This window comes from Exserohilum turcica (genome assembly GCF_000359705.1).
Source record: "Exserohilum turcica Et28A unplaced genomic scaffold SETTUscaffold_1, whole genome shotgun sequence".
In the NCBI taxonomy this organism is placed as follows: Eukaryota; Fungi; Ascomycota; class Dothideomycetes; order Pleosporales; family Pleosporaceae; genus Exserohilum; species Exserohilum turcicum.
This window is the reverse complement of record NW_007359914.1, coordinates 3,607,887-3,623,578: the sequence shown is the minus strand read 5'-3', so window position 1 is coordinate 3,623,578 and position 15,692 is coordinate 3,607,887. Positions and strand designations below refer to the sequence as shown.

Genomic DNA, 15,692 nt, shown 5'->3' with positions numbered 1-15,692 from the left:
CCTCTCTGTTCCTCTCTCTCCCTCGCCCACCCATACACTCGCCCACACCCACACTCACACACACCCCCCCTCCATCCTTCCATCTCACATTGATGACAAAACCCCCTCCCCCCCATCTCATCTCATCCCAAGCCATCCGCTGCATGCCGCCCACACACACACACGGCCGCCCCCCGATAATCTAACCTCCCATCTCCCCTCACCCACACGCACACACTTCCTAGTCGCTCTCGTCACGACTGCAGCCCCTCTTCTCCCGTATGTGTGTGTGCGTGTGTCCTCATCCCCTCGGGGGTCTTGCCCCTCGTGCCAGCACCGCCCTAGCCCAGTCCCTCCGGTCGCCCCTAAGCGCCTCCCCTTGGCAAACGGCGCACCACGCACACTTGCCCCCCACCCACCTGGTCTGACTCATTCGGCTGCCCACGGGACACGCCCGCACGGGGTTCTGCTGCTTGGCCACCGGACAGAGGCGCAGGTAGGGATGCGTCGGTGTCGGCGGACACGGGCACGACGACGAGAGCGAGAAGAGCGCCGTGCACATTGCACACGCTTCTGGTTGACGTTGAATGAGTGTCTCGCGTATATATATATGTGTGTGTTTGAGAGAAACCCAGAACGGAGGCCAGTGTGTTGTCGTGATGCAATGCCGTATCGAGAATATCAATGTCGTCCTGTGAGCCTGTCTCGAGAAACAAATGCTGAGAGATGCTGTATCCCTATCGTGGACAGTGTTCTTCCTCTCAATCCTATATCCTCCTCGTTCCCCCTTCCGCAGGGCAATCACAAAACACCCGGCATAGCCTTGTTCTGCTTCTTTCTTCACTACCAGCACATTATCAGCGCCAGTGGGCTGCGCAATCGCCGTGCGTGCGACAAGCAACACGTTTGGCTCGACGTTTTCGTTTGTCCAGCAGCAGCGACGCAAGCTGTCTAGCTATCCTTTGACCTTGATTGAGTCGAGACAATTGATTCTCTGTTCCTGTGCATCTCCTTACGCAGGCAAGTTGTCCTTCTGGCATAGGTAAGCTTGGGCTCGATTGAAACGGGAAGAGGTACAGGTACAAAGAGGGGCGGTTGAGATAGATAACCCGTCTTCATGGACCGCAACGTCTGGACGGCTCTTGGTTTCCTAGACACGTGGAGTCGTCGTTGCACACGACCTCACACAACGCCGCTTGCTGTGCCAAAACCAACACACGTTCCTGTTCAAACTGGTAGTCTAACCGTTTGTCGCCACGCAACAATCAGTCCTTTGTGCGTCGGGGAGAAACACGATGCAGCTTAGTCGCGCGAGAATAGAATCGTATTAGGATAGTATAAAACGGGACGGTAATAATCTAGTACATGTAGCGACTAAAGGCTTCCTAAGCTGCCGTCTCCATGGGGGGTTCGCTCTTGGTTTGCTTGCCGGTGCGGCCACGCGGCGCTTCTTGTAGACTCTTTCCTTCGTGCTCGTCAGAACTGTCGTCCATGGGACTCTGCGGCCGGCTGTCGTTGAGGTTACGACGACTGCGTGCCATCTGTCGTCTAGTGTTAGCAAACCACTCTTTCCATCTACACTACAATGCAACCTACCCATGCCCGTACACCTCCAATCAAACCCAGGTTGTAACCGGCAGTAAATTCCGACGATTCCCTCGAGTTGTTCGCACGAAGAATATCGAGGTAGCTAAGTCGCGAGAGCGCCGACGGCGATCGAGCAGCCCCGGATTGGTCCATGGCTTCGGCTTGCGATTGCTCCCTGGTAGGCGTCCTGGCCGGACTGGCTGGCCGACTTGACTGCCAGAATTGCCGAAAGTCTTTGCTGAGTTCTTGACCAGTAGTGGTCCAGTTTGCCTTGATGCTGTCGCGCAGCTCTGCCATGGTGCGCTTGATATCGAGCTCGTTCTTCTTCAGCCATGATACGTTGAGTTCCTTTCGCGAGGTTCCGCGCTTCAGTTGGCGGTCAATGTACTGGTCGTAGTCTCGCACGATCCTGCGTCATGTTAGTACTGTTTTGAATGACACTCAGAAGACGTCTCTTACTTGGTGATGATGCCCGTTGTGCTGAGACCCTCGGTTCTTTGGGTGACCAGAAACATGCCTCGCTCCTTGATGGGACCGTAAATGTCGTCGCCTTCGTCCGCGCCGTATGGAAGGTCATCGTGTGCCACATAGTCAATGTTGTGCTTTAGTAAGAACTCGGCCGTGACAATCCACGGACAGTCCTCAATGACCTCGTCGACCCATTTGCAATGGCGCACGCTCTCGGCGCGCTCCCTCGCTGACAAGACGGTCAGACCCTTGCGCTTATGTGTCTCCTTGTTGCCAGTAACGCCAACGACCAGGTGAACGTTTGGAAAGGCCGTCTTTGCCTGTTGCAGCGCGCGCATGTGGCCAATGTGGAAAAGGTCAAAGACACCGTCCGCGTACACTCTGACGGGTCGCCCGACGGGCGGAGGGTTCGTCTTGTAGCCAACGGGGTCGACCAGGCCAGCTTTTGGAGGGGGTGGCATGCGCATCGACTCTGCCTCGCCGGCCTCGCCATGCTCGTCATCGACAGGGGATGGTGTGCGGCGGCTCTTCTTGACGGCACGCTCCTCGTCGCCGTCTTCGTCATGGGGCCCCTTTGCTACACGTACTCGCTTGGTTGAACCATTGGCGTCAGCTTGTCGCTCCTTTTTGGACGCGACGGCCTGGAGGACAGGGTCTTCGGCGCCCTCGTCAGACGCATCGCGCAAGGACGGCTGTACGGGGTCCATGGCCTCTTGCTTGACGGAGTCGACGGCGGTGGTTCGCTTTCGTTTTGGTGGCATGGGCGGTGTCGGGTGGGCGCAGGCGGTGAACAACGCAGCGAAATGGGGAGGGAGAGCGGGTGCAGGTGCACGACGTCTGTTCTCGCAGGGCACGCGCGCTTGGCGGAAATGTGTTGAGACGTGGACGGTGGGAGGTGGGGGGGACAGAGAAACCGAGGAGCTTTTGGATGTGGATGCACGAGGAAATCCGATACGGGGAAACGCGGGTGGGATCTGAAGATGGAGACAGTGGCCGGGGCCCGATTAAAGCATGTGCATGTGAGAAGGAACTAGAAGCGCGCGCAACGCCGTCGGCTGCACGAGGGCAGGAAACAAGAAGAAGAAGAGGAAGAAAAAGCAAGCAGGGCGGGCGAGAGGGTGGACGGTTCGGTTCACTCGCGACGGAGAGGCCAAGTAATAGCCGTTGGACACGCGTGGTAGATTACACCTAGCATCTTCGCTGTGGCAGTAAAATTGGCGGCCCTTCCCTGATCCCAACCACGATCTGCGGCTTGGCATGACGAAAGCTCGACCCATGTCTGCGCCCCCTTGCGCCACAGCAGCGAACGCCCGCAAACGACAAAGACGGCCCACGTGTGCCCTATTTCCCATGCTGATTGCTGTGCCGCCCGACATTCGCATCTGCCAGGGGGGCTAGGGGGGCTCGCTCGCTCCCGCAAGAAACAAAGGAACCGAAAGACACAGAAACACCCATCTCATCGCCCACTCGCTTGGTGGCCGCCGTGAAACCCTCGACTCGACCATGCCATGGTTGGCAGCAAGCCGCCCGGGAAACGCCTGTTGGCCGGCGATCCAGAGTGGCGGAGCATACACGGGAAGCACTCGCCACGGGTCGCGCAAACCTGGAAGAGGCACACAAAGGTAATACCTGAGGTCATAGCAACGTGGGGGACGGGCGGGACAGCGGCAGATTGGGTGTGCTTGCGGGCTTGTATCTCGTCTGGCTCATGTTGCAGACGTGGCTGTCTCATCGTCCAAAGTCCAAACTCTAACCTCGCCGTCGTCGCCAGTGCTCAGCACAACCTCTTCATCCGCACGGCGCTTGCCCTTGTCTGCTCTCCGCGCCCATGCCACGTGATTGATCTCGAACACGTCGTGCGCCGAAAACAGTTCTGCGACAACCACCCACTCGGTCGGGGATTGTGTTTGTGCCGCGTCAACCTCCATTTCACCTCCATTGGCGGCACTCGATTCCTGCTGTCGCCACCGCTCTTGGTACACGATAATCTTGCCGTCGCTGCCAGCACTAACAATCAGGCCTGTGCTGCGACTCCACGAGACCGAGTAGATGGCGCGTTCGTGCACTTGCGGCAGTATGGCTTCCTGATACCAGTCCTCATCAATCGCTGCCGACCGGATGATGCTCGGTATCCCCGTGTTGCTGCTCGCGTTGTCGTCGCCTTCTTTAGCCTTCCGCCGCCATATCCTCACGGTGCGGTCATCTGAACACGTCGCCAGTCGCGGCCCCGACTGCTCAAGCCCCTCAATGTGCTGTGTCTGCTCGTCCGACAAGCCCTCTCTCTTCGCCCTCCAGTCCTTTTTGCTCATTCCACTTCCCTCAAACTCGGCCCACCATACCGTTTGGCTGTGCCCATCTATCATGGCAACCTGCACCCAGTCGTCGGCGTCTTCTCTGTACAGCCTGACCGTGTCGTCGTAACTCGCGCTGACCAGCAAGTCCTCTTCCGGATGCCATGCCACACACTTGACATCTCCGTCGTGCTCCTGCAACACGGCTACCGTCTCAAAGTTGTCGTCTTCCAGCTCTTCCCATACCCACACGCTCTTGTCGCGCGAACACGTAGCCAGGTACTGCCCCGAGGGGCTCCAGGAGAGACACTTGATCTCCGACTCGTGGCCATCGAGAATACAGCTGAACTGATAGTCTTCTGCGTCGTCATCGTGATCATCCTCATCCTCCGCACTGCCCACGCGCCGGTTCGTAAAGTCGTTTTCCAGTGCACCGCCCTGCTCTTCACGTCGCCAGATCCCGGCACTCGAGTCAAAGCTGCCCGTTGCCAAGACGCTCTGGCCTTGCGTCCCAGGCTTCCATGAAACCGTGCGTACGCTGCGCTTGTGGCCTCCGGTGATTGAGTGCAGCAGTGTAAAAGACGTAAGACTATACACGCGCACGCTTCGGTCGGAGCACGCGGTCGCAACAATCGGAAGAGACGGGTGTGGCGAAGACTGCCATGTCCGAGAGTTGGATGGCGGTGTGAGGGTAGCGAGTGGTGAGAGTTGGTGTGGTCGTGTGTTTGCTGTCGGAGACATGGTGCGAGGGGCTGCTTGCGGGCAAGTTGCAGCTTCCGACGATCGTCAAGAACGGGCAATTGCGGACGTGAGCAAGCAGAATGAAGGAGACGCCGTGATCAGGCACCCTTTGCAACTTTGTGTCTGGCCGCTTGCGCTCACCCACGGGAATTGAGTCAATGTTTGGGAGGCTCCGGTGTGGGGCACAGAAAGTTCGGATGAAGCGTCATTTGCCAAGCATCCCACCAATGCGTGCCTCCCCTCCTCCCCCCCCCCGCGTCACTTATCGGACATCCGCATCAGCTCCCCCCTGCTTATCTATTTCACACGACTGCATAATCTTCAGAATCCACTCTGCCCAGTAATCCTATTTCGACGACCGTAAGACATATATTAAAAACTAGGTATATTAGCCTTTTCTCACAGCAGACCATGCCACTCCCGAAACCGGTGCGACGTCTCGGCCTTTGCCACTACCTAACACGACGGGTATACCAACTCTACAGGGGGTAGTAACGCTGCGCAATGATATTCCGCGGAAAATGAAGAGGAACAAGAAGAAGAGAAGAAAGAGAAGACAACAAGAATGCTACAAATACAGATAAGACTCAAACTTGAAACAAAACGTCGTCTACTTCCAGGCAAGCAAGTTGGCCGATGAGTCTCTGGCCGTGATGCCACGCAAAGTCGTTATAATGAACATCAGTTGATCCGCCAGCGTCTGCTGGTCCAAGTTCCTGGCCTTGACCTTGGCATTGAGGCTGCGCGCATCTGTGCCGGTGCCTTCTTTGCCGTCGCCCGAGTTGTTGAGGTGCTCAATGGAAGCCATGATGAGTCCACTCCATGAATACGTCGAAGTCACTTTGCGAATCCCTGTTAACCTGTACCGGTACACCAGGAGGTCCTTGTCCGATCCCGTGTCTGTGTTGGAGATGCGGTCGTTGCACGTTGGGCTCTTGTCGCGCTTGCTCCATCGCCACTTGAAGCCGCAGCCATTGCGCGCCAATTTGGCGTCGGCATGGGTTCGCTGGAGTTTGCCAAACTCTTTGTTGATTTCCTGTGCCAGTATGGCGTGATCGGCGCATCCTGGCTGTGTCTTGAGGTATGTCCGGAGGAAAGAGAACGGAATCGTCTTGAGTGTCAGACTCTGCAGCGACTGCACGTAAATTTCCTTGATACCGCAGAAAGCGTATACCTTTGCCTGGCTGACCTCTGGCTGACCAGGCACCATGTCGAGGGGTAGTGCTGAAAACACGGCGTGATGTAGCGCCTCCTCCGGGCATTCCCGCAGGAGTTGATCAATACAATGCCCAAATGTCTTTAGGAAACAATCCTTTTCGATTTCCGCTTCGGATGACTTGTCAATTTGCGCTAGGCACTCATCCAAGGTGAATCCGTCGAACATGGCGAGGGTGCTCATTTGTTCGCTGTCAAGCTGCTCGTCGTCCAATTCGACCATGGGCAACTGGCCTGGAGCCGCTCGCGGTACAATGACGTCCATTTCCTTCATGCCCGGCTTCGCTTGTATCAGGAAAGAGGCGAGGTAGGCCCCTGTTTTGGGTACAGAGTACTGCCTTTCACTAAATGCGTCTAGGCGACTGACGAGATTCTCGAGCTCATCGCGGGGGATCTCTAGGCTGCGGGCAATGTGTTCGCTGACTTGCTCGATACCCGCAAAGCTGTAGCCAAGTTGCTGTAGGCGGGTCACCTCCGCTGCATCCACCTTTTTCGTCAGTATGAGCATCTGGCCCTTGCCGAAAACAACCTTCTTCTCCCTCCCCAGCTCTGAGTCGCTCGTAGAAACGTCCTCGGCTGTGATGCTGTTGCTTCGGCGCTTGCCCGTCCATGTCTTACGGGTCGTAAAAGTACCAGTAACCAAGACATCCTCGTATAGGGAGCCCAGATTCTCGATGCCTGTGTCGAGGGATGTCGCTATCTCGTCGGCTGTGACGCAAAACAGTTCGCGGAACATGACCGAGGATTTCAAGCCATCATACTCGAGTAGTGAGCTACAGCGATTGAGTCCAGCTGCATCCTCGTGGATGTATCCGGCTGATTGCAAATGCCTACGCATGGACGGAATGACGTCTTTGATGCTAGCCCAGTTCTTTGTGACTCTGAAGATCCATTGGAACACATGGTGGGAGGCATTGAAGTCGTCGTCAAAGACGCCTTGGTTGAAATGCTGCGTGATGGTCTGGCAGGGCATGAGGCCGCTTTTACTTACCAGCAACCTCCCTGCAGAATCGAACATGGAAACAGCCAATACGACCTCCTGTGCCCTGGTCATTTCCTTTTTCCGCTGCCGTTGCTTGCTGAAGCCCAGGACAATACACAGAATGAAGGAAAATACCGACTATCTCTTCGTTAGCAGCTGATAACCCTGATCGAGCAAGACACCCACAAAACTCAACGCAAGGATGCAATCCACACGCGCATATACTATTGGACCACGGTAATATCCCCGAACCTCATACACAGTACCTACTACCACTGTCCAGTGCATCCTAGGCCTTGTCAGCAAAAAGAATTTCACGCCGCATGTGCCTCGAATCGCGATGCTTACCCGCAAACGCCTAGAGCGAGGAAGCCGGACACAAGTATGCGCCTCCAAATGTTGTTCATCCATAGCTTGTTCCAGTGGAAAAAGAAGCCAAACCCAACCGAAGAAAATACAACCGCTATGGCTGCAGCGCCTCCAACATAGATCTTGTTGACCGAGATGCTGTAATTAGCTATGCTCTTGTTCCCCAGGTAGTGCATCGCCATGGCTGCACCCCCGACGCAGATACCACACACAGCAAGCGAACTGAAGCGAACCAGAGGCGCGGCGCCTGTCTCGTAAAACTTGTCGGCTGTCGAGAGGCCCAGGAAGACGGCGACGATGGCTATCACGCCCGCTAGCGCAGAGTACGTGGGGCTGTAGTAGAACTGGATTTCCGCTTCGCCATGTCCAAGGCTAATGCTGCGGTTGCCTGCAGTGTACATGCTCCAGATAGCGACTGCGCCAAACGACACAGAACATGCTGCCAGTTGCGCCCTGGCGACGGTGTTAGAAGCGGATCTAGAGAGCACTGCCATTGTCACCACGTACCATGATCGCCATCCTGCTCTTGATATGCGCCGGTGCAACAGCTCGATTGTTGTGAAGCAGCCGATGAAGCTGATGAGATACGAGAACGGCACTAGGTACGGGACGAACGTGATGTGCGGTATATTTCCAATCGGGTATTTGTCCTTGACGTCTACTGACATTCTGGCAATCGCTTGGCCAAACTCGTCAACAGCCGTGGTGATCTTGCGAAGCGAATCATGCGCTTTTTCTTTTATACGGCGCTGCCTGGCAAGTTGTCTCTTTTTTTTTGTTTGGCGAGAGCGTTACTCAAGAGAGAGAGAGAAAAGGGTTGGTCTGTTTCCGAGTTATGACCAAGCGGCGGCTGCTAGCCAGACTTTTGACGTTTAACTGGGGCAAAGACAAAATGTGCTCAATGGGTACACTTGTCAAAGTATATGGGCTTCGGTAAATGTGCTTCCTCACGAGCCGGGTCTCACTCGCATCATGAAACAGAGATCCTACCTCAGGATAGTCATTCCTCTAACTCTGGCAGTGCTTTGATAAGAAGAAGATGAAGAAGAAGCGGAAAGAAGAAGAAGAAGATGATGATGATGAAGAAGAGGTGGATGTCCGAATCCAGTCACCCCATACATACATGTGAAGACGGCACCGTGTATGTGGGGGTGTGCAAGATGCAGACCGAGGAAGATACAAAGCCAAAACAAACAAAAAAACGGAACCCAGAAGCGGTTTATCGCTCACTGTACGAAAGGTAACGGGTGAACGGCGAAATTCGCCGCCCGAATGGATCGGTCCCCAGTCTTCATACATGCAAAGCTGGAGCTTTGCCAATTCCCCTTGGCGCACACAGAAAAGAGCATACATACTTTCACACACACTCACCCTATGAAATGGGGGGGGGGGGGGGTGGGACGCCACGACCGTCCACCCGGCACCGCCCCTAACAGCGTAGATCCCGTTGAGCCCCACGGCTTTCCCGTTCAAGGAGAGAAGAAGAAGAAGAAAAACCTCCGCATCATACATCTGGTCGGGGCCTAGAAGGCTGGTGGCGCGAGTATGAATTTCCCGGCGCCACGACTTCTTCTTCACGCGCTAGGTGGCGGGTGCTATGTACATCGCTACGTGGTGAAACACTACGACAGGATACCTTTGGGGGGGAGGAGGAAGGGGGTGTGCGAGTGTGCGAGGCTCGGCCCAGCCACACAAACCTTACCCGTGCTGGCGACCAGAACGCGAAAGCGACCAAGAACATTGGCCATGGCCTTAGGAAGCATAGTACCGAAGTTAGCTGTATGCGGCCACGCTTTCCGTATCAGCTGATGTACCTTCACATGGGCTGATCGGCACCTGCAACTCGCAATTGATCGTCTCAGTGGCGTCGCGTACTGAGCAGCGTGCGAAGGCCTTTAGGTTTGGGCTAAGCCCGCGTTGGGAAAAACGCCCTTGCCCGCCTACTATTGCTACACCTGGATTCTGGCCGAGGAGGTCATCATCATCATCTTCTTCTTCTTCCTGTTTTTTTTTGTTTGTCAAATCAGACAACATGGCGGGAAAGAAAAAATATTATGGCGCTGTCAACTATGCCTGTATTCAGCTATTCATCTTGGTTTCCCATCAGGGACAAATCTGTCCATGGTGGCTTGATGGGTTTCCCCGAAAACCGCGATTCCCCCCATACGCATGTGACTTCGCGTGCAGCTCGCGCTTCGTTATCGTATGTACTCCCCCCCTCGTACGGCCAGGACTTGACGTCACCTCGACGATCCTCGATATCGGCAGTTGCATCTCATTCCCAACAAGCACACGATACTTTTGACTCTTGCCCTCCCGCCGCGCTTGGGAAGGGGGGGTGGGGGAGAAGCATGAGCGCTCAGATATTGGGGGGGGGGGGAAGGCATTCCGTCTCAGTACCGAAATGAGTGTTCTGTTAGTATCTGCAAGTCTAGAGTATCTAGCCATCGACGGTCTAATGGCTCCGTCGTTCCTCAATCGCGCCTCTCGTCTACGTACGCCCAGAGACAAGCATGAGGCTCGGGGGGAAGAGCGCCGAGTTGACATGTGCCTCACGAGCCCCGTTGCCATTGGTGCGACGGCACTTTGCGGGAACGGGCAAAGCCTGGTGGCTGAAAATCGGAGGGGGGGGAGGGGGGGGGAGAGCTTGATGAATGTTGGACTATAACATCATGGATTGACCCGTATAGGTGTAAGGGTAGCCCCGAAACGCAGTCATGGTCTCGTCATTTTTTTTAATGTTTCCTTCCCGGTGGTAAGCATTTCTCGTTTCCTCAAACATATGCCCCGGGGGCTGGATGTCGGTTTCGGGGGGGGGGGGTGCATGATACGAATCGTTGGTATCTGCGAGGAGGATTCGAGCGATTCATGTGCGTATCTAGTATGAATAGTGCTGATCATTCTGTGCTTTTCTACCATGTCTGTGACGTGAGATACGATCCAACTTGAGGATTGTTTATTGCAGGTTATGTACGTAGTAATGGCATCCGTCGCTAGTAATGTCAACTGGAAGGATGACTTTGTCAGTCTCCGCACTGCGAACCCATCAAGTATCAAGTATGTTATCTGCAAGGTTGAAGCTGGGGGTAGAAACTCTAGCGCACGGATGCTGGACGGCTGTCGATCAGAGGCGCGACCGACTCCAGATCAGTGTAAGGCTGGGGTTGGTGGCTAGAGGCTAGTGCTGTTGCGGAAAAACTCCTGACCAGGGACTTGACTTTAAGCTCTGCGCCTCTTCTATATATACCATCTAAACTAGCACCTCGACTCAGGTAGAGGGCGCTCAGTGTCGTTGAGGTTTTGTCCGTCAAAAAAAGCTAACTTCCTAGATCAGACCATATAAAAGCCATACTGAGGCCATATCAAGCTACTACAAGTACATCCAGGTAGTAGCCGTGTGCTCATAAGTTGCGCGAATGCATACATATTCAGCTTTTTAGTAGGAAAACGCATCAAGATGATCAGCCGTGTCGATTCTGTTATATGAAGAAGAGTAATGGAACAAGCCAAGTTTTACTGGATTGCGTAAGCAACACGGCTAGGCCAGATACCCGGTACAATTCTTATGACGCCTCTCACGTAAAGTTCCTGCTTCAGCCATGATAAGTCCATCGACGTTAGACGAAACCTTAAACCAATGCCATCCGTCTCTTGTCGGATACCGACTGCCTAAGTCCCGTGCACCCGGAACATCAGTGCTCAGTCCCTGCATTAATGAGACCGATTGCTTCTCCTCAAGAGTCGATGGCTGATACGACTCTTTCGGACAGTGGGCTAAACAATATCTCTTCTTCCGCTTCATCAAGCGCGTCATCTGTGATGGGTTTGCCGTGGCGTTGTCTGTGTGTTTGGCCTCGATGACCGTGGTCAATCGCCGCCGGTCGTGTAACTAGCACCACACTCCCACCATCACAGAGTTCAAATGAGTCATTCTGGATATTCTCATGGTCCTCCATGGCAGAAATACCAGTATTCCAGCCATCATCTCTCTCTGCCAACATGTCGTCAGAGTCCGAATGGATTTGGTCTGGATTGAAGTTGATGCAAGGTTGCATTGGTGGCATAGAGCTATTGAGAAGAGTCCTTTGGGAGTGCATCCATATTTGCGTCTCAAAGCATGACTTTGAGCAAGCAATTTTAGGCTCAAGGGTGCCTATTGGCTCACGCCCATTGCCCTGTCGATCCGTATACGTAACAGTGCTGAGGCTTTCTATCTTGGATTTTAGTGACATGGACAGCGTTGAATTGCCTATTTGAGAAAGTGAGCGAGCAATTGTAGGTGTCAACTGAGCTCTGTGAGATAGAGCCTGTCCAGATATGAGCGGAGTATTGAGCAACGCAAAGTGTTTCATACATCTGCGTACCCACTCCTCCACAACGTCGGAGCTATGTCGGCGAGCCCTAGGCGGAATGTACTTGCTTTGACCTTCAGTCCATGAGGCAATTTGTTCATCGTGCCCTTTATCGAGAGACGAAGTGCGCTATCAATCATACTCGGTATGTCTAGTTGAGATGGCCCAGCTGGAAAAGGACCCTGTCGTAGCATCAAGTTTGAGTCAGCAGGTACACTTGTTTTACTCGGTGTAGCAGTTTGATCAGAGTCTTCCAATGAGGCCGCTGACATGTCAGTGACGGGCCGTTTTCGTTTCCTGCTTGTAGCTGTTGTATCAGGACGCGATGTATGATCATCCAGGGCCTCTTCGGCTAGTGCCGTGTCACAAACCAATGTATTGGAATCTTCCGCTTCAGGTATAGGGACTTTCTGATCGCATGAAGAGGGACTTGATCGCTTCGTTGGAGGTCTTCTACGCGGGCCTATCTCCAAAATTTCCATGGAGAGCCGAATTGAGTCGATTGAGACGGACATGATGCCTTCTGGAGGCTGGAGGTCTGTTACCGGCATAGATGGAAAGAGTCTGTGACGCTTTTGTTCCATATCCTTCCCAGTCGTCGAACTGTGGCTGATACTGAGCCGCACTGTCCCCGAGCCTGTGACAGCATTACTCAGAAGGCCTGGCTTCAACCTCAATTGTTGCCATATCTGGATACGTTTAGTAGATGTTTGGCATGACAGTAAAACAGCTTACTGGGGCCTGGAGGATAGCCTGGGTGAGGTCTTGGATCTGCCTGTGGGGCAGTGCTTTGTTATGTAATGTAAGTTTCAGGTCCATATGCATGTCGTGTCCACGGTGTACCCAGAAGGCTCCAGAAGCAAGAGTTTCAAGACATTGAATTGGCGTAAGCTGCGCAATGTAAGCCGCATCTTGTTTTGGTGAGATGGCGATCAATGTTGTGAGCCAAAGCTCGTGATTTGTCGTGGGCGCGTCTATCACCGCGCGGCCCAGCTCGACTAACGACGACATTCTCGTTCAGTTGACTCTCGCCAGCATGCAGCGAGAAAATGGCATTGAGCTTGAAGAGCAAAGGAGGAGGGGCCTTGGCGGTTTGGTGGTTTGGCCTCGGGTGCCAAGACTCGGAACCAGCAGCAACCCCATACGTCACTCCCTCGCACCTTCTCCACCCTAAATGAGGCTCCTCACTAAGAACACGCTCCAGCGCGCCGGTAAAACACTGAGATGCAGCAATGCCACATCATTGTTACCTACTAGTACCCCAGGACTTCACAAGTCCTTTCATTCTAGCCCGTCTCCACGCACCGATGGCGTATTCCGGGAGCTGACTGCCATGCGGGTGCGCACTCCGTGGGTAGAGGCGTTGCGACGGCAGCAGGCGGGAGACAAGCAACCATCTGAGAGTCCAGCAAAGTCTGAATTACCCAAGGATCGCAAGTTGACACCGAAGCGCATGGATGATAGCTACCATGCAGTCATTCTGCCACTAGCCCAAGACCCATGGTTACTCGACACATATCTCAATTCATCGGGGCATATACGTCTTGGGACCATTTTCATGGATCTCGATGCGCTTTCTGGTGTCATTGCGTAAGCATATACAGCTGCGCAGAATGATTTGATCCGTCTAATGTACCTACAGATACAAGCACACAGGCGAGGATGTCACGACTGTTACGGCAAGCTGTGATCGAATCACCATCCACTCCCCTCTAACTGAAATATGCGACCTGGAGCTCTCTGGCCGCGTTACCTACGCGTCGGGCAGGAGTAGCCTGGAAATTACCATGCAGGTTGCCAAGGCGCCCAAAAAGGGCGAGAAGCGCAAGGACAAGGACATCCTTATCAATTGCACATTTACAATGGTTTCGCTGGATCCCGTTACGAAGAAGTAGGACTTGCAATGCTCAGTGTCTTGATGAAAACTAACAATGCGGCTAGGCCGGTAAATGTCAACCCGCTGGAGATTGTAACGGATGATGAGAGAAGCATCTATGCGCTGGGCGAACGCAATTCACAAGTGCGAAAAGAACGCCGCGAAACTTCGCTTCTTAAGCATACACCGAACGATCTCGAGAGCGATCTCATCCACGCCTTTTGGCAGAAACAGTTGCAATACCATGGTGCGTTCTGTTTAGAGCAGAGATATGAGTCGACCAGCTGATCATGGCAGACCCATATAACGAGCTTCGCAGACCCGACAACGTGATACCCATGGATGCGACGCGTCTTCAAACTGCAACCATCATGCAGCCCCAATACCGCAACAGACACCACTTTATGATTTTCGGTGGTTTCCTGCTCAAGCAAACGTTTGAGCTCGCCTTTACGACGGCGGCGGCCTTTGCCCACGCCCGCCCGACGTTTGTGTCACTCGACCCATCGACGTTCCAGAACCCTGTGCCTGTAGGCAGCATACTGTACCTGACGGCAACGGTAGTGTACACGGACCCGCCGCTGATTGGAGCTCCAGGCGAGGAATTCGACGACCATTCCGAATACACAAGGGTGCAAATCAGGGTTGACTCCAAGGTGCGGGATGTGGAGCACGGGCGGTCCAAGCCAACAGGGCAGTTCAACTACACGTTCACGGTGCCCAAGAACATCCGGGTCATGCCCAGCACATACCAGGAGTTTATGATGTACATTGATGCGAGGAGGCGAGCAGAGCAGGTCCGGCAGACGCTAGACCAAGGGTACACGGCGAGCCCCAAGACGGCCGAGGACAGTCTTACGGAATAAGGCGGCATATACAGACGTACATATATCAGGGGCAGGGCAGTATTGGAATGAAACGGCTACTATATTTCCAAGGCCGCATAAACGGCGCCATGTATGTAGTGAAAATGTAGCAGCAAATCAAAAAAAATGCGCGCTCAAAAATAGCCAATCTAGATATCGCGTAGATTTCCCAAACGCTCCATTCAATCAATCAATCAATCATCCAATTTGGCAAAATCCCAGCCAGCCCGCCACCCAGCCCTATGTAACCGATAGCCGAAAAGCGCGTGCATTGCGCCGATAACGCTCGAAACCGACGATGCGAGAACGAGCCTCAAAGAAAAAGAGGAATGATAATCGCGAGGTAAAAAGAAGGAAAATGAAAAACACAGCGTATCGGATAGGATAGTGGTGGGTTGAGGCGAGGCGAGCGGGAAGAAGGGCGGAAAGGGCGGAGAAAGAGTCGTCGGCACGTGCGTACGTGTGTTTGCGTGGGGGAGAGAAAGAGGGAAAGAGAAAGGCGGTGAGACGAAAGAGAGCGACGGCGGCGGCGGCGGCGGCGGGCATGCCCCCCAACAAAGCCACCTCATGTGTGCATTGCAGCGTCCCATCTGCATAGGTAGGTAGGTCGGTCGTCAGCTTGCCAGCTTCTTGTCTGCATGCATGCATGCATGCACGCGTAAGTAGGTAAGTATGCCGTTGGCTGCATGCATGTATCCTCGATTCCCGATGGCCCGCGATGCAAGGACAACAGCGGCGACAACGACAACGACAACGACAACGACGTTGGGTCTCCACTGTTCTGTTGGCGCTGACTCCTCTTTCTTCTCCTCCCTGCATCCATCCATCCATGCATACCTTGTTAAAACCACGCATTCATTAACCAAAACAGCAAAAAAAAAGAAAAGAAAAGAAAAGAAAAGAAAAGAAAAAACTCCGAAACCCCCCCCCCCCCAAAAAAAATATCAAGAAAGAACCGAGAAGACG

The 15,692-nt window shown here is 53.9% G+C and overlaps 5 protein-coding genes across 5 annotated transcripts; 2 read left to right on the top strand and 3 right to left on the bottom strand.

Annotated features, from left to right (window-relative positions):
• Nucleotides 1-402: 402 nt before the first annotated feature.
• On the top strand, nucleotides 403-1,012 carry SETTUDRAFT_162687 (uncharacterized protein). Its single transcript, XM_008022929.1, has one exon. It carries the CDS (start codon nucleotides 644-646, stop codon nucleotides 932-934), a length of 291 nt encoding a protein of 96 aa, XP_008021120.1. The 5' UTR covers nucleotides 403-643; the 3' UTR covers nucleotides 935-1,012.
• Nucleotides 1,013-1,364: 352 nt separating this feature from the next.
• On the bottom strand, nucleotides 1,365-2,795 carry SETTUDRAFT_86997 (uncharacterized protein; the record flags this gene model as incomplete). Its single annotated transcript, XM_008022305.1, has 3 exons — nucleotides 1,365-1,520; nucleotides 1,576-1,975; nucleotides 2,026-2,795. The coding sequence occupies 3 exons, from the start codon at nucleotides 2,793-2,795 to the stop codon at nucleotides 1,365-1,367; spliced, it is 1,326 nt and encodes a 441-aa protein (XP_008020496.1).
• A 774-nt stretch (nucleotides 2,796-3,569) lies between these two features.
• On the bottom strand, nucleotides 3,570-5,203 carry SETTUDRAFT_162685 (uncharacterized protein). The gene has a single exon (XM_008022928.1). The coding sequence runs from the start codon at nucleotides 5,064-5,066 to the stop codon at nucleotides 3,741-3,743; it is 1,326 nt and encodes a 441-aa protein (XP_008021119.1). The 5' UTR covers nucleotides 5,067-5,203; the 3' UTR covers nucleotides 3,570-3,740.
• Nucleotides 5,204-5,396: 193 nt separating this feature from the next.
• SETTUDRAFT_41045 (uncharacterized protein) lies at nucleotides 5,397-8,300 on the bottom strand (the record flags this gene model as incomplete). Its single annotated transcript, XM_008022120.1, has 4 exons — nucleotides 5,397-7,401; nucleotides 7,534-7,552; nucleotides 7,612-8,085; nucleotides 8,140-8,300. The coding sequence occupies 4 exons, from the start codon at nucleotides 8,298-8,300 to the stop codon at nucleotides 5,677-5,679; spliced, it is 2,379 nt and encodes a 792-aa protein (XP_008020311.1). The 3' UTR covers nucleotides 5,397-5,676.
• Nucleotides 8,301-12,803: 4,503 nt separating this feature from the next.
• Nucleotides 12,804-14,726, top strand: SETTUDRAFT_134408 (uncharacterized protein; the record flags this gene model as incomplete). Its single annotated transcript, XM_008022927.1, has 5 exons — nucleotides 12,804-12,884; nucleotides 13,435-13,574; nucleotides 13,627-13,875; nucleotides 13,926-14,107; nucleotides 14,158-14,726. 5 exons carry the CDS (start codon nucleotides 12,804-12,806, stop codon nucleotides 14,724-14,726), a joined length of 1,221 nt encoding a protein of 406 aa, XP_008021118.1.
• Nucleotides 14,727-15,692: the final 966 nt, after the last annotated feature.

What these genes read in the sequence shown, in the direction of transcription:
- SETTUDRAFT_162687 (XM_008022929.1), top strand. Translation starts at nt 644, where the DNA reads ATGCCGTATCGAGAATATCAATGTCGTCCTGTGAGCCTGTCTCGAGAA.
- SETTUDRAFT_162685 (XM_008022928.1), bottom strand. Translation starts at nt 5,066, where the DNA reads ATGTCTCCGACAGCAAACACACGACCACACCAACTCTCACCACTCGCT.